We start from the raw sequence: 17,150 nt of genomic DNA on the forward strand, positions 1-17,150 counted from the left end.
TTCGCTCGCATCACCACGCCATAGAAAATAACTGTTATACGTGCATGACTTAACTCCTGTTTCAACACTCTAGCAAGACGGTAAGTTGGTGTCAACACAATTGTGTCTGAAACATTTCTGAACAAATTTATCACACGTGTTGTTTTACCAGAAACACCCTGATCATTGAGATAGACCGTGCTATGTCTTGTGATTGAATCATTCACTGACGGAGACGATGATGGTTCTGATGATGTATCGTTTCGGTTATAGACCACAGAAGGATTAACATCAGCCGATTCAGAATAATTACGTATGTGCTCGAGAATTATTCTCCAATTAGCATTGTCGCCTACAAATGATTTCACAAGATCCATTTTCTATTGATTCACATAAAATCAAACTGTGGCGACTCTAACAGCATCCGCTGAAAACCGGTTAATCATTGATAACTGGTTTATTGCTACGAATAGGCCAGCATCAAAGACCTCAAGTTAGTGAACTTCGACGAATCACCATCGTAGTACCTGAACATAGTGCCAACATTTTTTCCATCATGCGTGCTTGCACATTGCCACGGCATCAATAACTCGGCGTTTTATCTTCAATTGCGAAACCAAGTTCTATTCTGTCTATAACTAACCTTGTGCAGTGGCGTTTATTATCAGATGATATAGAGAATTTGAACTTACCGATATGTCTTTCCAAATATTTTTATTATCTTGAGGAAGTCAAACTGTTATCCGCCGAGCTGTTCGAAATTATTGCAGAAGTTAGTCACCCATGTGTCGTAATAGCCCTACTGGACCCCAGCAACGGTGATTTTTTTTGCACAACAGTCTTTAAAATTTATTTTTGTGTCTGGCGTATTAAAATGACGATCAAATCAGGGAGGTACAACCGAATGAATACTAGCTGAAAACTTGAATGATTCAATCCCGACAAATCCGGTAAGATCGTAGTCGAGAGGTAGTGGTCCATTTAATTGCCGTTCTGATCATTTCATGTGTTTTGATGACCAAATGGTTCAAAATACAAATTGCAATCGTCGCGTCCGAGAAAACTATCCGGATACAATTCTAGATGGTCAATTGCGATCATATCGGAGAAATTCTATTGTGTTTTTCAGAGACTGCAAATTTCCAAACTCGACAAAAAATCGTGATATTTCGTCAAACATTTATTTTGTAGTTGGACGCCATGAATCTTTTTGTTGTGCTGTATGAGCTACAAGAGACTTCATAGTAAAGCAGTTACTGAATAATTCATCACTGTCATCGTCATATTTTACCGCATTATATTGTATTGCACGTTAGAGAGATTCTTTCCGATAAAGTAGCCCAGACGGTAGCACAAACTGATCAAATGTTAATTCAGCTCTAGAAGATGTATCTGTGTTATCACCGTGAAACAGACAGGTACAGGGTCACGTGCACTAATATTATAAATCTTCTCACAATTATCACCATCATAAAATCTAGTTGTTCTTTCTCGTGGAAACTTTGTTACTGACTCAGTCCAGGCATATGAATTAAGGATCTACGCTATTGGGGTGAATTTACTACGATATTTTCCTTAATGATACAAAATCTCTTTGGTTATTTTTTTACAACGATCGGACATTTTAGTCTCCGCTCCAACACAGAAACATAATTTATTTTAGCTCCGTCGACTTGTGAGATTTCACATTGTGTTATTTTTTTCAGTCTCGATTCCACGTCGCGCGTTTATAACATGTTCTCTGATGTGCTAAGCCACAAAAGTTAACGTGCCCGTGCCCGGTCTCATTGAGGAAAGAGCATTAATATCAGGGTCGTTTAAACGGTATAGTGCATAAACCACTGTTGACACTGGATAGGCGTTATTATAGCATGTTTGTCTTTTCCGGTAAATGTGCCTGATTTAGATTTTTTTGTCCACACTGATGACATTGCTATGTCGTCCTAATTCTTTAATAGGGCCGAGTTTAGCACGAATAATCCAAGTTTGGCATCTTGGCTAACGTGTTTGAAAATACATTTTATTATAAATATGTACTTGCTCTCATCTACAAGAGTATTATTTTTGTCGTGCATGGTAGAATCAACGAAAATACCATAACCGTCTATCCTAAATGTTGAAAAAAAACACGAGACACACCTTCTTGCGCAAACTCATTTGTGACCATTTTGATAAATTCGTGTAACTGTAACTCAAATGGTGTACGTTTATTGTCACCTGGTAATCTGTTGAAATCAAATATGCTGGTGTGTTGCTGTTCAATCTCGGCTTACATCACAATTTCCCTCGCGGTTAACAATGATATTATCTGTTTCGTAATTGTTTTCGTACAATTTTCGACCTTGGGAAAGGTGGTGTTATACCAGTTAGTTTAAAATACTGTTCTCTCAGCTGCTTTTCAGCAGTATAATTATTCATTGCTGTAGTATACGATATACTTTGTTTAACATAATATGACATTCCTTTAATTAGAAATAATTAAAAATAAGAATGTATTATAATTATGACAAAGGCAAAAAAATACTTGTAGGTAGCTGAAGATCGGATCAGTAACTCCTTGTGGATTATTGTATAGTTATTGTAGTGTTCGTATGATAAATATCAGACTTGGCAGAGCCGGCACCAAAACCGTGTCTAATATGTGGATCGGGGTGAAAGAAGAACTGAAATAGTGTCGCTTGTGTTGGACGAAAATGTCGTGTGTTGAATAGATACTTTGAAATAATGAACGCCGGTGATATGTTAAAATAAAGGATATAGAGAGAGGTATATTAGAACTAATAATGTTGTATTAGAGAAAGTATGATAATGCAATGGCGAACGTTGAGAAAGAGATTGGTGAATTTGCTGAACATCTGCTGTACGATAATTTTGAAGCCAACAAAGGTCGTTTAATCTGGAACCGTCATCGCAATAAAACTGCCCGGCATTGTAAATAATATAAGGTACTTCATTATAGGTATCATAATTCCAAACAGTAAGAAAGAAAAAATAATATTACTCACATATATTTGTTTATGAGTGATTCAATGGGGCTATTGGTGATTGTCTTTGTTATCGATCACATCAATTCAAACAGAACAGAAAACAACCGTGAAAACATACAAGCTATGCCACAGAGAAAAAAATAATACGTGGAAAAACGGGAAAACACAAAAACACCGAGGCCGGTTAAATCAATTAATCTTGGTACAGGAGAAATAAAGGAGTTTTATCAGTGTCTGCTGCTGGAAAATATGTTGACATTCATGTAGATCAGAGGTGGGCAAACTTTCCAGTGTAAGTGCCGCATACACAAATGTACACCTTGTCGCGGGCCCATAGTTGATTAAGTAAAATAATTAATATTTGAAATAGCAAAAACAAAAGGTTTTTCTAATTAACATCCAATTAATTTTCAGTTAATGTTATTAATATTTGATAACTTAAACTTAAACTTCAATAGAAGCACATTTATTTGATAAACAGAGTAACATAAACAGAATCCGTGCGAATGATGACTTGTTCCTAGGCCGCATGAAAACCCTTGGCGGGCCGCATGAAAGCCACTGGCGGGCCGCATGCGGCCCGTGGGCCGTAGTTTGTCCACCCCTGATGTAGATTCTGTACAAAAAGTCGTAGATGGTGTAATTAATTCTGCTATCAATGTCTGCTGCTGGAAAATATGTTGACATTCATGTAGATTCTGTACAAAAGGTCGTAACTGTGTAACTAATTCAGATATCAATGTCTGCTGCTGGAAAATATGTTGACGTTCATGTGGATTCTGTACAAAAAGTCGTAACTGGTGTAATTAATTCTGCTATCAATGTCTGCTGCTGGAAAATATGTTGACGTTCATGTGGAATCTGTACAAAAGGTCGTAACTGTGTAACTAATTCAGATATCAATGTCTGCTGCTGGAAAATATGTTGACGTTCATGTGGATTCTGTACAAAAAGTCGTAACTGGTGTAATTAATTCTGCTATCAATGTCTGCTGCTGGAAAATATGTTGACGTTCATGTGGATTCTGTACAAAATGTCGTAACAGGTGTAACTAATTCTGCTATCAATGTCTGCTGCTGGAAAATATGTGGACGTTCATGTGGATTCTGTACAAAATGTCGTAACAGGTGTAACTAATTCTGCTATCAATGTCTGCGGCTGGAAAATATGTGGACGTTCATGTGGATTTTGCACAAAAAGTCGTAACTGGTGTAACTAATTCTGCTTTCAATGTCTGCTGCTGGAAATTATGTTGACATTCATGTGGATTCTGTACAAAAAGACGTAACTGTGTAACTAATTCAGATATCAATGTCTGCTGCTGGAAAACATGTTGACGTTCATGTGGATTCTGTACAAAAAGTAGTAAATGGTGCAACTAATTCAACTATCAATGTCTGCTGCTGGAAAACATGTTGACATTCATGTAAATTCTGTACGAAAAGTCGTTAACTAATTCATCTATTCGACGAGACTTAACCAGAAAATAATACGTATTCATACTCATCCGTAAACATCTTTTCATAGATGCATATGTTTGACATTTCGATTTTTTAAAAAAATCTTTTTAGTAGTTAGTTTTTAGGGCCAAATAACAACATTGAGACCTTAATGGGTTGGAGAGGGGTAGTGCGGTCGTTGCCACTTTTTGGGGCTATGCTTAATATATTGTTGTGCGAAGCAAAAATGTGAAGTTAAATAAATGTACAAGATTCTTTATTTGACAAGCTTAACCAGCGGCCAATAACAATATACATCAACCCAAGCGCTTAAAGTCTTAATGTATCATGATAAATTAAGAGCAGACATAATCCCAGGGATAAGTGCGCTAAGTATTTTATTTTATAAAAATATTCCCTCCCTTAACTTTCATAACTACAGTGGTTATATCTCGTCTTGACGCAATGAATAATTCGCAGATCTTGTTGTTGTTGTCATGTTATTAGTGCATTTTACTTTAACATATTTAGCGGACCCTAGCACATGGTAGAAGTTTAACGAAGAAAAACGTTGACGATCATGCCTTTTCCACCTACATTTGCATTTAGTGCATTCATTTTTTTAAAATTAACACCTATTAAATAATAAAAAGTGAACATTTGCATGGACTGGAAAGATAAATAAGTTAAATTACATTCACTTAAATATTTTAAGTACGACCTTAACGGCATTAACCTGCAAAGCCAAATTGAATTGTCAGAGAATTCCATAATAACAAATCAAAATTTTACATAAACGTTCTCATGCTCAAACCTAAATTCCACGACATGTCAGAATGAAAACACAATGAACAGGCATCAGTTATAAAACATACGATTTTAAACACAGACTGAACTTAAGCGCAATTTGAAGTTCTGTGACATGAATAACTAACACCAAGCCAAAACTTGGCAAGCAAGTATGGAAGGTTTATTGTTGTTTTATTTTGGGGGTTTTTCTATTGTAGATGCATTTTTCTTGGTTTGTAATATTGACAGACCTTTGGTATAGGTTCCCTGCTGTAATAGCAGTTCCGGAAATCGTAAACCTCGCACGCTTTGGGTACGGGTTCCCCACAGTAAGAGCAGTTTAGGGAATCGTCGTACTGACGTGCATTGTGGTTTAGGTTCCCCGCAGTGTGTTTGCTCTATCATTGGATGGTACGATGCCAATGAGTTCAAATTCGTGTCCCTGTGACGTCACAGCCACGTAACGACGTCATGACGTAATTTGATAAAATGTCATTAGAACGCTGAAAACGAAATTTTCGTCGAAGATCTAACATTTGTGGATCACAAGGAACAAAAATACGTGAAAATCAGTGGAGTCTGAGAAAAAAAGAATCTGAGCTATCTGAAAATCTGTAATTTATACCAAGTAAGCTGCAAGAACTCATAAATGGTAAGTATACACTTTCCATGATAGAGTTGTACAAGGCTTATGTGACGTGAGGGCCGTATTATAAATTCCTTTACTAGATGGTACACAGAGACACACACGCTCTCTCTCTCTCTCTCTCTCTCTCTCTCTCTCTCTCTCTCTCTCTCTCTCTACTATGTTCATTGAGTCGTTTTGTTTTTCTTTTTAATACCTATAGCAATTTGTTTTAAAGATACGGCTCTCCCTCTCCATTTGTGTTGGTCGGTCAGTCACCTTTTGTGTGTGTGTGTGTGTGTGTGTGTGTGTGTGATTTGGATTTGTAATGTAGTTTTAACAATTTTTCAGTCATATCGCTAGGATGTCTACTGTTTGAAGACCAATTCTCGCCACTTTTTCCTGTTTTATTTTTTTAATCATCCACTACTGACGTGAACTTGCTCCTTGGCAGTAGAATACATAAACGCAGGGCCTTGAACAATATTTTTCCTTGCGTTAAATGTGAAATCAGCAGCATGAACGGTTACGTGGGGACCGTTAATTAAAACGGTGTTGGTGTTTACGGAAGAGTCAGTACCAATTGTCGCCACATGTTGAAAATTAATGATCTACTCACACAAGATTATTAGATTATATGTTCACTTTCATTAAATGAAACTATAGTTATTTCTGATTAATTAATTTTTAATTTGTGTTGCTTTGCAATTCAAATTAATGTTCTTTACCAGTTACGAATTATGATAAGAATGAATGTAATTTTACTTCCTCACCGGTTGAAAACAAACGGGATTTTTTTAAACATTATGTGACATTTAAATGTTACATTAATGTCTACTTCTCTTCAGTTTTAATAAATATCTGGAAATAATGAAGTTTAAGGAGTCAAAGATATTATCTTCACGTATAATTAGATATGTAGCATGCGGTTTTGTTTTTTTGCCGAGAATTCGTCTGTTTTCATTACACGATGAACAACGAGATTGTTAGTCGCATCGTTTTTTTACACCATTTTTGTGTAATTAGCTTGCTGTGTAACTATTAATTATAAAAAATATTGACAAGCAAACCATGAAAGTAAATACATAATTAAAAACATGAGTCGAATAAAATTAATTTAATATTTTCATAATATTTTGGAGAAAATATGTAATAATAAAACACTAGTAAACCAATTATTATAAATTGTCATTATTGTATCATAAATAATTTATTACTGATTCAGTTATTGTCACTAATAAAACTAGTTTTAATTAATCAGGCACAGGATGCTGATGAATTCTGTTTCATCTGATTTTGGAAAAGAAAAAATAAATAAAAGCCACACATTATTAAAGAAATTATTATAAATTGTCATTTTTGTAGCATTACAAAATGTATAACTGATTTATTTATTAACAATAATTTAACTATTATTCATTGTTCAGGCAGAGACTGGAGATGGAATCTGTGTCATCTTTGCCAATGTTACCCTCTTCATGAATATATATTCCAACACAGGATTTGTGGTACCATTGTGGACACTTGCCACACTGAACCCAGAATATATCCTTAGCCTCATCTTCAACATTCTCATCATCAGACTCTTCCACTGGTGGATCAGAAGACTTACACACACCACATATATATGAATAAGAACTATATTTCTTTTTCTTTCCTTCTTTCCATATTCGCTTTATTCTCTTTCAGCTGTGCTTTCTTCTCTAATCTGCCCTTCATAACGCCCTACTTTTAGTTCTTGCTTTTTCTTATCCTCTGTTGCTTTTTCCTCTAACTTCCTGTTAAAATCGCCACATGTTAGTACTCTTGAATGTAACACCAGTTTTGCTCTTCTAACTTGCGGTTTAACAGGCACTGCTGGGAAGATGTTAGATAAGTGTTGAGGTATAAGGCCTTCTGCTACCAAAGGATTTACTCCAATGTAACTACCACATGTTGGACAGACTGATTTTGATACCTTTAATTCTTCATCAGATGATGGTTTTGCTGATGTGGATGGTTCACATGATGGAACTGGCTGACAAATCACCATTTTCAAATGGCTATTGACAAGCTGTGTCCTGTCAATAGCGTCAGGATTCCATGGGTGAATACCAATTTTTCTAAATGCTTCTTTGACCTGATAAGTGATAAACTGATCAAAGGCATAAGACAGCATTGCTGGAAACTTGGCTTTATTTAATATTTGATTCTTGTTGATGTAGCCAAGGTTAACTGCAATTGAGGTGAATTTTGCTTTCAGTGGACCAATGATTAGCACATCTAATGGTTGTAGAATGTGGGTGGTGGGTAGTGGCTACCCCAATAATTCAATTTGATTGTCTCGTGCAAGCTTGATGACATCTAGACTTATGTTGCTGTCATAATTGCCCATGATAAGTAGCACGGGTCTTGCTAATCGGACTTAATTGTTTTTCCTTAAACCAATGAGTGAAGAGTGTTTCATCCATATACCCATTAGCAGAGTATCCAAATAACCAGGAACCCGGAACACCTTCCTTATAAGCCAAATGGGGTAAACATCTTTCAAAAATCAAAAAGAATGGAAGAATATTTCCACTTGCAGATATGCATAAATGTGCAGTGATGTGACCGGATGTTGTGACAGATTGTTGGTAACTGTTTGCCTTTGATACCAATAACTTTCTGACTAGTTTTTTCTTTTCCACTAAATCCTGTTTCATCGCAGTTGAAAATCTGACGTGGTTTTGTTGTCTAATCCTAACATGTGTAGTGTGTCTTCAAGAAGAGTGAAGTATTGAGTCATCACATGCATGTTTGACATACTGTTCCTGTGGCTCAGCATGTTTCTCTGATAGATCAGGATGTCTCTTAAAAATGTTCGGAACCATTTGTCGCTGGAACTATTTTCATGTTAAATGGAGAATGGCGCCCACTTTGCTCCATGATGGTAATTACATATTGCCTGGTAATTTTTTCTGGGCAGCGGAAAACCTTGTTGTGCCGAAAACTTCATATCTTGACCATGGTTGATTCTTCATTTTTTGTTAACTTCTTCCAGGGGCCTTTTCTTGTACCTTCCCCTTGACCTGGTCTTCTACAGTTTTTCTAGGGACTTGGAATTCCCTAGATGCTTTTGAAACTGACAGCCTTTTCTACTTTACCGATGACACAGCAAATTGAAGTTATTCCGTTCTATACCTATTTGGCATTGCTAAAAATAAAATTAAGTCCTGTATTTCTTGTCTTTATTGTTGTAGGTAACATTCACCAGAAAGATGTTATTTTTCTTGACAGTTTTCATGTTGCTTGTGTTAATTTATTTGAGAGAAAAAAATCATCATTTCTCTTTCACATGAATTATTATAATTGTGACAATGAGGTATAATGATGCACAAAAAAAATGTAATAAATCTTAAAGTAAAATCCATTACAATAATCTGCAGTGGAAAACATTCTAGATGCCTTAATATGTGGACTAAAGAATATTTGTCAGCTGACTATTGTTTTAACACTCTTTCATATACATTTTTGATAACCCCAGAAAGATACATAAAACATATATTAAATTTCAATTAGGAGTTTGGTTCTTTTTTTTAATTGTCCCAATTTAGTAAGTATTTAATTTTACTAGTTTAGAAATTAGTTGATATGACCTGGAATAATTTATAGTTGCTTTCGTGTTGATAGTATTGGTGCACGCGGTTCCATAGAAGGGTAACAAACTGTGTTTAGCATAACATTTTCTATGAGTTGTTTCCACCATTTTGGGAGAACTAAAATAGTCAATGCTGGCTATTGGCCCTTGACCTTTATTTGCAAGTACAGTACCATTGGAGTCTGGAGAAGGCGTGAATGGTAGTGGAATTGTGTTAACAAGATCTGATAACAAATTAGAGATGAATGCTGCGGCCATGCTATTTGTTGTATTTTTGGATAAGTGTGGAAAAAGAAAAACGCTTAATTGAGGATACTTTATTGTGGAAATGGTATAATTGACATATGGCCAGTTGTCAATCATTCTGCTCGATTGACCAATCAGCGAGCGCTATTATACACACCTCCAGGCACTGTTTACGTCCGCCATTTTCCTCCGACAAGCTGCTTCTGTCGATATCGACTCGGCTATTGTATATCAATAATTTTTTTCAGCTTTTCAGTTGAATGCTTCCATATGATATATTTGTCATCTAAAAATCTGAACCAAAGAGATGGATTAAAGTTTTCTTTTTGAATAAAACCCTTTTCTAATTCACACATGAAAGGGAAGAGTATATAGGAGCCATATTAATACCCGTTATCTGTATGTAATTCGTATTATTAAATTGAAAATAATTATTTTCCAAGATAAGTTTTTATTATTTACAAATATCTTCCCTAGATAGTGTGCTATTATTACGATTGTTATCAAGAAAATATTTGCACGCTTCAATACCATCTGCATACGGAATGTTGGTATATAGTGATGTTACATCTAATGATACCAGAATTGAAATTATCAGGTAGATGTGGAATAGACTTCGACCTTTTAATGAAAGTAGTTGTACCTTTAATGTGTGAAGGAAGTGAGTTCATTAAAGGTTGTAAAGCACTGTCAATAAATTTGGATAGGTTTTCAGTATATGAATTACAACCTTATATAATAGGTCGTCCTGGAAAATTTTAAGGTAAATTATGGCCAGGATTTGTATGAGTTTTGGGTATATGTAGAATTGAGGTGTACGTATGTGAAGATGGAAAGTATCAAATTCCTCAAGTACGGAATTATTATTTTTGAGGTGTACGTATGTTAAGAGGGAAAGTATCAAATTCCTCACATACGGAATTATTATTTTTAGCGATCTCATTAATGCATGTTGAAATTTTTTATTTAATTTCTAATTAACGTTCCACTTCTTTAACATAATCATCTTGGTTCATAATAATAATAGTGTTTGGCTTATCATCTTTTTTAATCACTATACTGTCGTCATTCATTAGATTATATACAGACTTAATTTCGTCCTTATAAATATTACTATGATATTGCTTTAATTTAGGTAATATCTCTTTTGTTGTTGTTGTTGAGTTTAATTATAGTAGCGTTCGCACAATTGTGCATGTGCCACTTTTTTCTGACTGCACCGCAGCCTGCTAGTTGTTCCTGGGGAAGGGGATGGTGCCACCTCCCCCAGGCTTTTATGGATTCAAGGAACCCTGATAGTTTGGCCTCAATCTGTGGGTCCATAAAGGTCCCTACAGTTGAATGGTTGGCTGTCATTAGTGGGAAGGAGAGCTCGGGAAGGGTCCTGCTTGCTTTACATCGCTGGTTTCTTGTCGCATTTGCCTGTTTTTTTGTTTTTTTTTTTTGTTTTTTTTTTCTTTAAAATGTTCTAAAAGGCGGTGGGATGTTCTATGCTGTTGATAGAGGTTCTTAGTAGATATCATGTATGAAGAGAGATTTTCAAGGTTATTATGGAATTACTAGTCCAGGTGTTTAGGGTGTGTTTCCTACGTTATGTTATTTATAAGTTTTTAGATATTACCTCTTTAAGTTATTTATTAATGGATGTTTTTTAGAGATTGAATGTTATTTATACTTTATTTAGCAAGAGACCGGAGTCCTAGCCGATTACACGGTTCGTTAAGGACATCTAGGAGAGGAATCCTAGCTGATTACTCGGTTCGTTAAGGACATCTAGGACATCCGATTTTGCGGTTTCCTTAGTTTTTTATAGGTGCTTCGTAAGTGAATTATTTATTAATATTTTTATAAAATTGAATGATATGTTATGGTTTTTTATGTGGTGGCTTCTAAATTTATTTAGCTAGTTACTGGGTCTTTTGGTTTTGTGGGGATAGTATTTATATTTTGTTCCTAAGTCCTGCTGAGTCTATGAATTTATTTATATTTTTATATGCTGATTGTTTATTTTTATTAGAGTCCATAAGTAACTCTGGGTATGTGTGTGGTGATCCAATCTCTTTTTGGTTTTTGATAAATATGTTCCGAGCGGGTTGATATTTTGGGCATATATTGAATACGTGGTGTAGATCTTCGGTGGTGTGGCAGTTAAAGCAGTTAATGGTTATAGTATGTTTTACTTTCATCATGCGACCAAATCTCTACGTGTGTAAGAACTGCGAAGATGTGCAAACGTGCACTGGTCAATATCAAGAAAAGTCTGGTTCATACAATTACGAATTTCATTGGAAACTTTTTTATATATTGTATTTGTTTTCTTCTAAGGTTTTGTGTTCTTTGTTATTATTCATTAATAGTTATCTGCATGTTAACGACTGCACCGCAAAAAGTCACGATCTTGGTATAGTCTGCCACCAGGCTTTATGAATCGGATTCCACATCCGGTCTGTAAAACTGAAAGTTGGTACATTAATAGTGTAGGGGGCGAAACACGGACAATGGGAGTTATGTGATTAGAAAGGATCACTTCAGTTTATGGACATAACGGGAATTTAACATTGTGGGTCGCTAAGCGGACAAGGGACAGTTAACATAAGGAATATATTGGGCTTGTATACGGACAAATGGAACTGACTGTGGGTGGCTTCACGGTACTAGACACTGGCAATAATGTTCAAGTGGCTGACCTCAATCGGGTGGAACAGTGTGGCAAGGGGCTGACCTGAATACGCGCTACACTAGGGACAAATAGAGACGGACATGGAGACATGGACATAGAGACGGGGTTAGAGACAGAGACAGAGACATACTTACATTGATCGACACAAATCTACCTCACAAACAACTTTACAACAGGCTGAAAAACATTTTAGGTAAGAGACGGCGACTCTAAGCACTAGAATGGCCAAGAAAAGGGCCTATTAACTGTCTTCTATTTTCTCTCCTCCCTTCTTCTTTTGCACCAACTTCTCACCTTCTCCATCACAGTGTTTGTGTTCTGTTTCTTCTTTTTCTCTTACTTCTTTTTTTTAATTCATTTTCCTTCTCTTGCTTCCTTTTTTCGATTTTTTCTTCGTTCTCAGTCTTATCATTCCATCTTCTGGTCTGTTCTTTTTTCTCTTTGTCATCCTTTTCCTCTTTTCCTCCTTGATCAGGTTTCGTAATAGTTCCTTTGCCTTTTTAAAAATGTATTGATCTCCATTCGGATTCGATGTTATAACATCCATCTCCCAACCTGACCAACATCTCTTCCATCATTCCCAGACCGTCCATCATCTCTTGCAACTTCATCATCTTGTCCATGTGGTTAGAAGTCATATTTGTTATTCAGTGTTAAATGGCGTCAGTGACGAACGCTATGTTTTACATACCTCAAACACGGACGTGAATGAAAACACCCCTTCTCACCAGCTACCCATATCACATACAAAAGAATCCCACTGTGATTTGAGTGCTAACCTAAACTAAGATTTTATACAAAACAACACACTAATACTAACAAAACAAACTGTACTTTCTATCAATATATAGTGGAGAAGGAACGTCTTTATTTAAAACACACACCATCATCTACAATCACCGACAGCAAAAGAGTTAGTGTTTATAGTCACCATACAGCTGTGGCTGATGTGGTGGCGTTGGTGGTGATAGTATTGATAGTGTTTGTGTCCTGACTTCATGCTTCATCTCACACTCAGGCCTAATCATGAGGCGAGGTTGGGTCCTTTCTTTCTTTTTCTTCTCCTCTTCTCTCTTTTCCTCTCCTCCTCCTCTTCAATTTTTGCTTTCTCGTGGACCGCCTCCATGGCCAGCTCATCCATGATTCACCAGGCATATTCCATATACATCTGGAGTTCTAAACGTTTTTTCTATTCTGCTATTTTTTGTCTTGTTGATACGTCATAGATGGGTAGCCAGACTCAATCAATCAGTTAAAGGATTTAAGTCGCCTACGCAACTAGTCCTTTCGCGACTGGTCAAGTCTCAAAGGTCGAGTTTTTCAGTTGATCGCCTTTATGTAGGAGTGTCGCACTTTTTAATTCATGAAGATGTCCGGCCGAGGTAAGGCGGCAAGGGACCCGCCGGACGCGAAATGCCACAGAAAAGCTGTAAGCCCAGAAACGGTAAAGCGGTTGCTAGACTGACGAACGCTCCACTTTATATCTCTGAAGCGGCTGTGAAGGAAAACGCCCCCATAAAAAATTAACAATACCCACGTCACCACCAAAAATTTGGAAATAGCTGACCTAAAAGAAACATTCACGTTCACTTTTGTACATACAAACACTTTATTATCACTCATAAAGATAAAACAAACACATAGACTATCTTACAAGACTGGGAAACGAAGTGTGTATAGGGACACTTCTATTCCATCACTTACAAACACACACACACAGATGCAAACACACACACACACACTATCTTACATGCCAGAGAAACGACATGTTTATTGACACACTTTTATTTTTTTAACCTTTCAACACACAAATACAACAACAACAAAATTGGCTAACCAGTAGTATGTCTAGACTTTTGGTTAGCCCTGAATAGCGTTGTTTGTTTTGGGTTGTGGCAATCGCTTATCATCTAAGATTGAGTCCCCGTCCGGCTGAAGGTTTCACACATGATAGGATCTGCTTCTTCGGAAGGAGAAGGAGAACTCTTTAGTGTCTACGCTACAGTCAACAAAGCCTCTGTCTGCCTCATGCTGTTATTGTTGCTGTTGTTGCTACTGCTGATGATGATCTCTCTGCTGTTTCTGAAGTCTACTTGTCGGTCCAGTCTCCTTGCTTCTTTATTTCTTATGTACAGGCCTCTTCTATCAGGTCCTGTGCCACTTTCAAGATCCTCATATTTTCAATCTTTTCAGTCTTGGCATCAGGTTTTGCCTGACACGATTCAAATGGACGTGTGCTTCTTTCAGCTTTGCTAGTCTTGAAGACATCTTTACGAGTTGAATAGTCAACAGTGGATGGCGTGACGTACTTACTTACTACTGAATTTAGGTCGCGTGCACCCTATGGCATGCTCGACCATTTAGTACCCTCATACGAGGGTTAATTAATTAATTGTGGGGGTTAGTATGGTGCATCATACCCATGAGGCATGTCTCGTGGGGAGGCATATAATGTAATCCAGCGATTGGATTTCCTTGTCTCGGTCCAAACCGTAACGTAGATTATTTTTCTCACCCAACATTTTGCCTTTAACGTAAAATGACTCTTTTACGTGTAATATAGTTCACGTGCGAATGTTTACATGCGGCGCGTTAATGCACATTTGTTAATGAGGGCTGTCTTGTGTCCTTTGCATCCGAAGTACACAGTTTACACAGCAAAGAAAAATAACAACATAAAACGTGGCATAATAATAAGGTATTATCACATTTAATATATGGATGTTATATAAAATTGAGAGTAAATAATATTTATTACAAGAGACTCTTTTATTTTTATCAGTTCCAATTTTGAAAAGCTATATTGTAAATAATGAAACATTAATGGGTATTCTACTGTAGTTATACTTAGTACAAGCTGTAAGAAAGAGTAACATGTTGCATTAGATTATTAATGGGTAATTGGTGATCTGTGTTACTATGGTATATATATATATATATATATATATATATATATATATATATATATATATATATATATATATATATATATATATATATATATATATATATATATCTCCTTTTCTCTGGAGGAGGTGAAACTGTTTGTGACACACTTGTGTTGTCCTTAATATTGATTGCAAAATTATCCCCGTGTATAAAAGACCGTCCAAATACTGACCCTAGCGGAAAACCATGTGCTAAAATTTCAAGTTCACGTATTCTTTGACAATTTATTTTCTATCTTTCAGAAAAAAGTGGGCACCAGTAGTATTATTAAGAGATATGTTTGGTGTAAAAATAATAATACCATTAACAATAAGTGATAATGTTAACAGAAACAAATTTGGCTACCGGAAGAGAAAATCCCAGTCAAGGGTTATATTATTTGTCTCCCCACCAGGCTTGCCCAAGTGGGGAGACATATTTTATAACCCCGCGACTGGGATTTTCTTGTCTCGGTCCAAACCCCAACGTAGATTATTTTTCTCACCCAATATTTTCATTTAAAGTAAAAATAATTCTTCACTAGTGTTCTCGTCCAATGTTTACATTCGGCGCATGAATATAAATATATTAATGAGGGCTGTTGTGTGACCGTAACGTCCTAAGTACACAATTTATACGCGTGAGCTAAGAAAAATAGCAGCATAAAACGTCGCGTAGTAATGAGGTATTATCCCATTTAATATATGGATGTTATATGAAACTAACATTAAATAATTAATGTTTATTACAAGAAACATTTTTATTTTCATTTTTTCCAATTTTGAAAAGTAATATTGTAAATAATAAAACGATATTGCTACTCAGCTCTACTGTAGTTATGCTTAGTACAAGCTGTAACGAAGAGTAACATCTTTCTTTAGATTATTCATGAGTAATTAGAGATCTGTGTCACTATCGAATATAACTATTCTTTTCGTTGGAGGAGGTGAAACTGTGTGTGACATACTTGTGTTGTCCATAATATTGATTGTAAAATTACCCCCGTGTATAATAGACCCCCACCCCCAACAACAACAACAACAAAAATACGGACTCTAGGAAATATGGCAAGTGCTACAGTGAAATTTGCTTATGGATTAATGTGCTGACAGATACATTATTCCTTCTGGCTGGTAAGTGTATTATTTGTTATTAAATATTGTAGGTATATTTTGGATTCAACCGGGGCACAGTGGAAATACTTAACAAAATTAGAAAAAAAGCATGTTTTATATAACACTTTTCTGGCTGTTACGAAGTGTTCCGTAGTTGTTAAGAGAGTTGAGAGGTTATGAAGTGTATAGGTATATAGTATATTTGCATTGATCAGTGTTTTCTGTCATAGTTCATTTCACACAGCATTGAGAATTTTATCCTATCTTTAGCACAGTACATTTTCTGGTCAGCGTCATTAAATGGAGAGAACAGTATATACTTTGTTTTTAAGTATTTAAAACTTGTTCGGTAGTTTTAGATACATTTAATGGTGCTGACCTAAATGTTCTGAGATAGGCCTACATATAGAATAAAATAAAAAAAGCTCGAAATCGTATGAGTGGGTATCTTTGTCTCTATCGAAATATTTTTATATGGTGCGTTCTCAAAGATGGATTGACCTTAAGTTCCTACGTTTTTGTTATATATTTGTTGCTTTTGTTGTTCGATTTTAAAACAACTACGTCTTGCAAAGCAGACGACAACAAGGGTTTCTTTTTATTTTTGGAAGTAGTTCTGAGCACGTGGACACCTTGACTGAGACGACTGGTCTGAGATGACTAGACTGAGATAAGAAAAGTAAGTTTAGCAAAACAGCTAGATTTCTCTGTCGCATGGGTGAGAAAGTTCCCTCTGTGTTTTC

The 17,150-nt window shown here is 36.0% G+C and overlaps 1 protein-coding gene and 1 pseudogene across 2 annotated transcripts in view; one reads left to right on the forward strand and one right to left on the reverse strand.

Moving 5' to 3' along the window:
* The first annotated feature begins 5,697 nt into the window (after window positions 1–5,697).
* Window positions 5,698–17,150, forward strand: part of LOC149796314 (uncharacterized) — a 57,504-nt gene continuing 46,051 nt past the window's right edge. The window contains exon 1 of one of the 2 annotated variants that reach the window (XM_089960960.1): window positions 5,698–5,846. In XM_089960960.1, coding sequence (XP_089817086.1) covers window positions 5,844–5,846 — 3 coding nt within the window. In that variant the 5' untranslated portion in view covers window positions 5,698–5,843. Of the gene's footprint in view, window positions 5,847–11,391; window positions 11,505–17,150 lie in introns of those variants that run through there. The other variant, XM_089960961.1, reaches the window with a different exon arrangement.
* On the reverse strand, window positions 7,495–8,595 carry LOC149796315 (uncharacterized; annotated as a pseudogene).

Source organism: Sinohyriopsis cumingii, chromosome 6 (genome assembly GCF_028554795.1).
Source record: "Sinohyriopsis cumingii isolate HCF-2022 chromosome 6, ASM2855479v2, whole genome shotgun sequence".
NCBI classification, from domain to species: Eukaryota; Metazoa; Mollusca; class Bivalvia; order Unionida; family Unionidae; genus Sinohyriopsis; species Sinohyriopsis cumingii.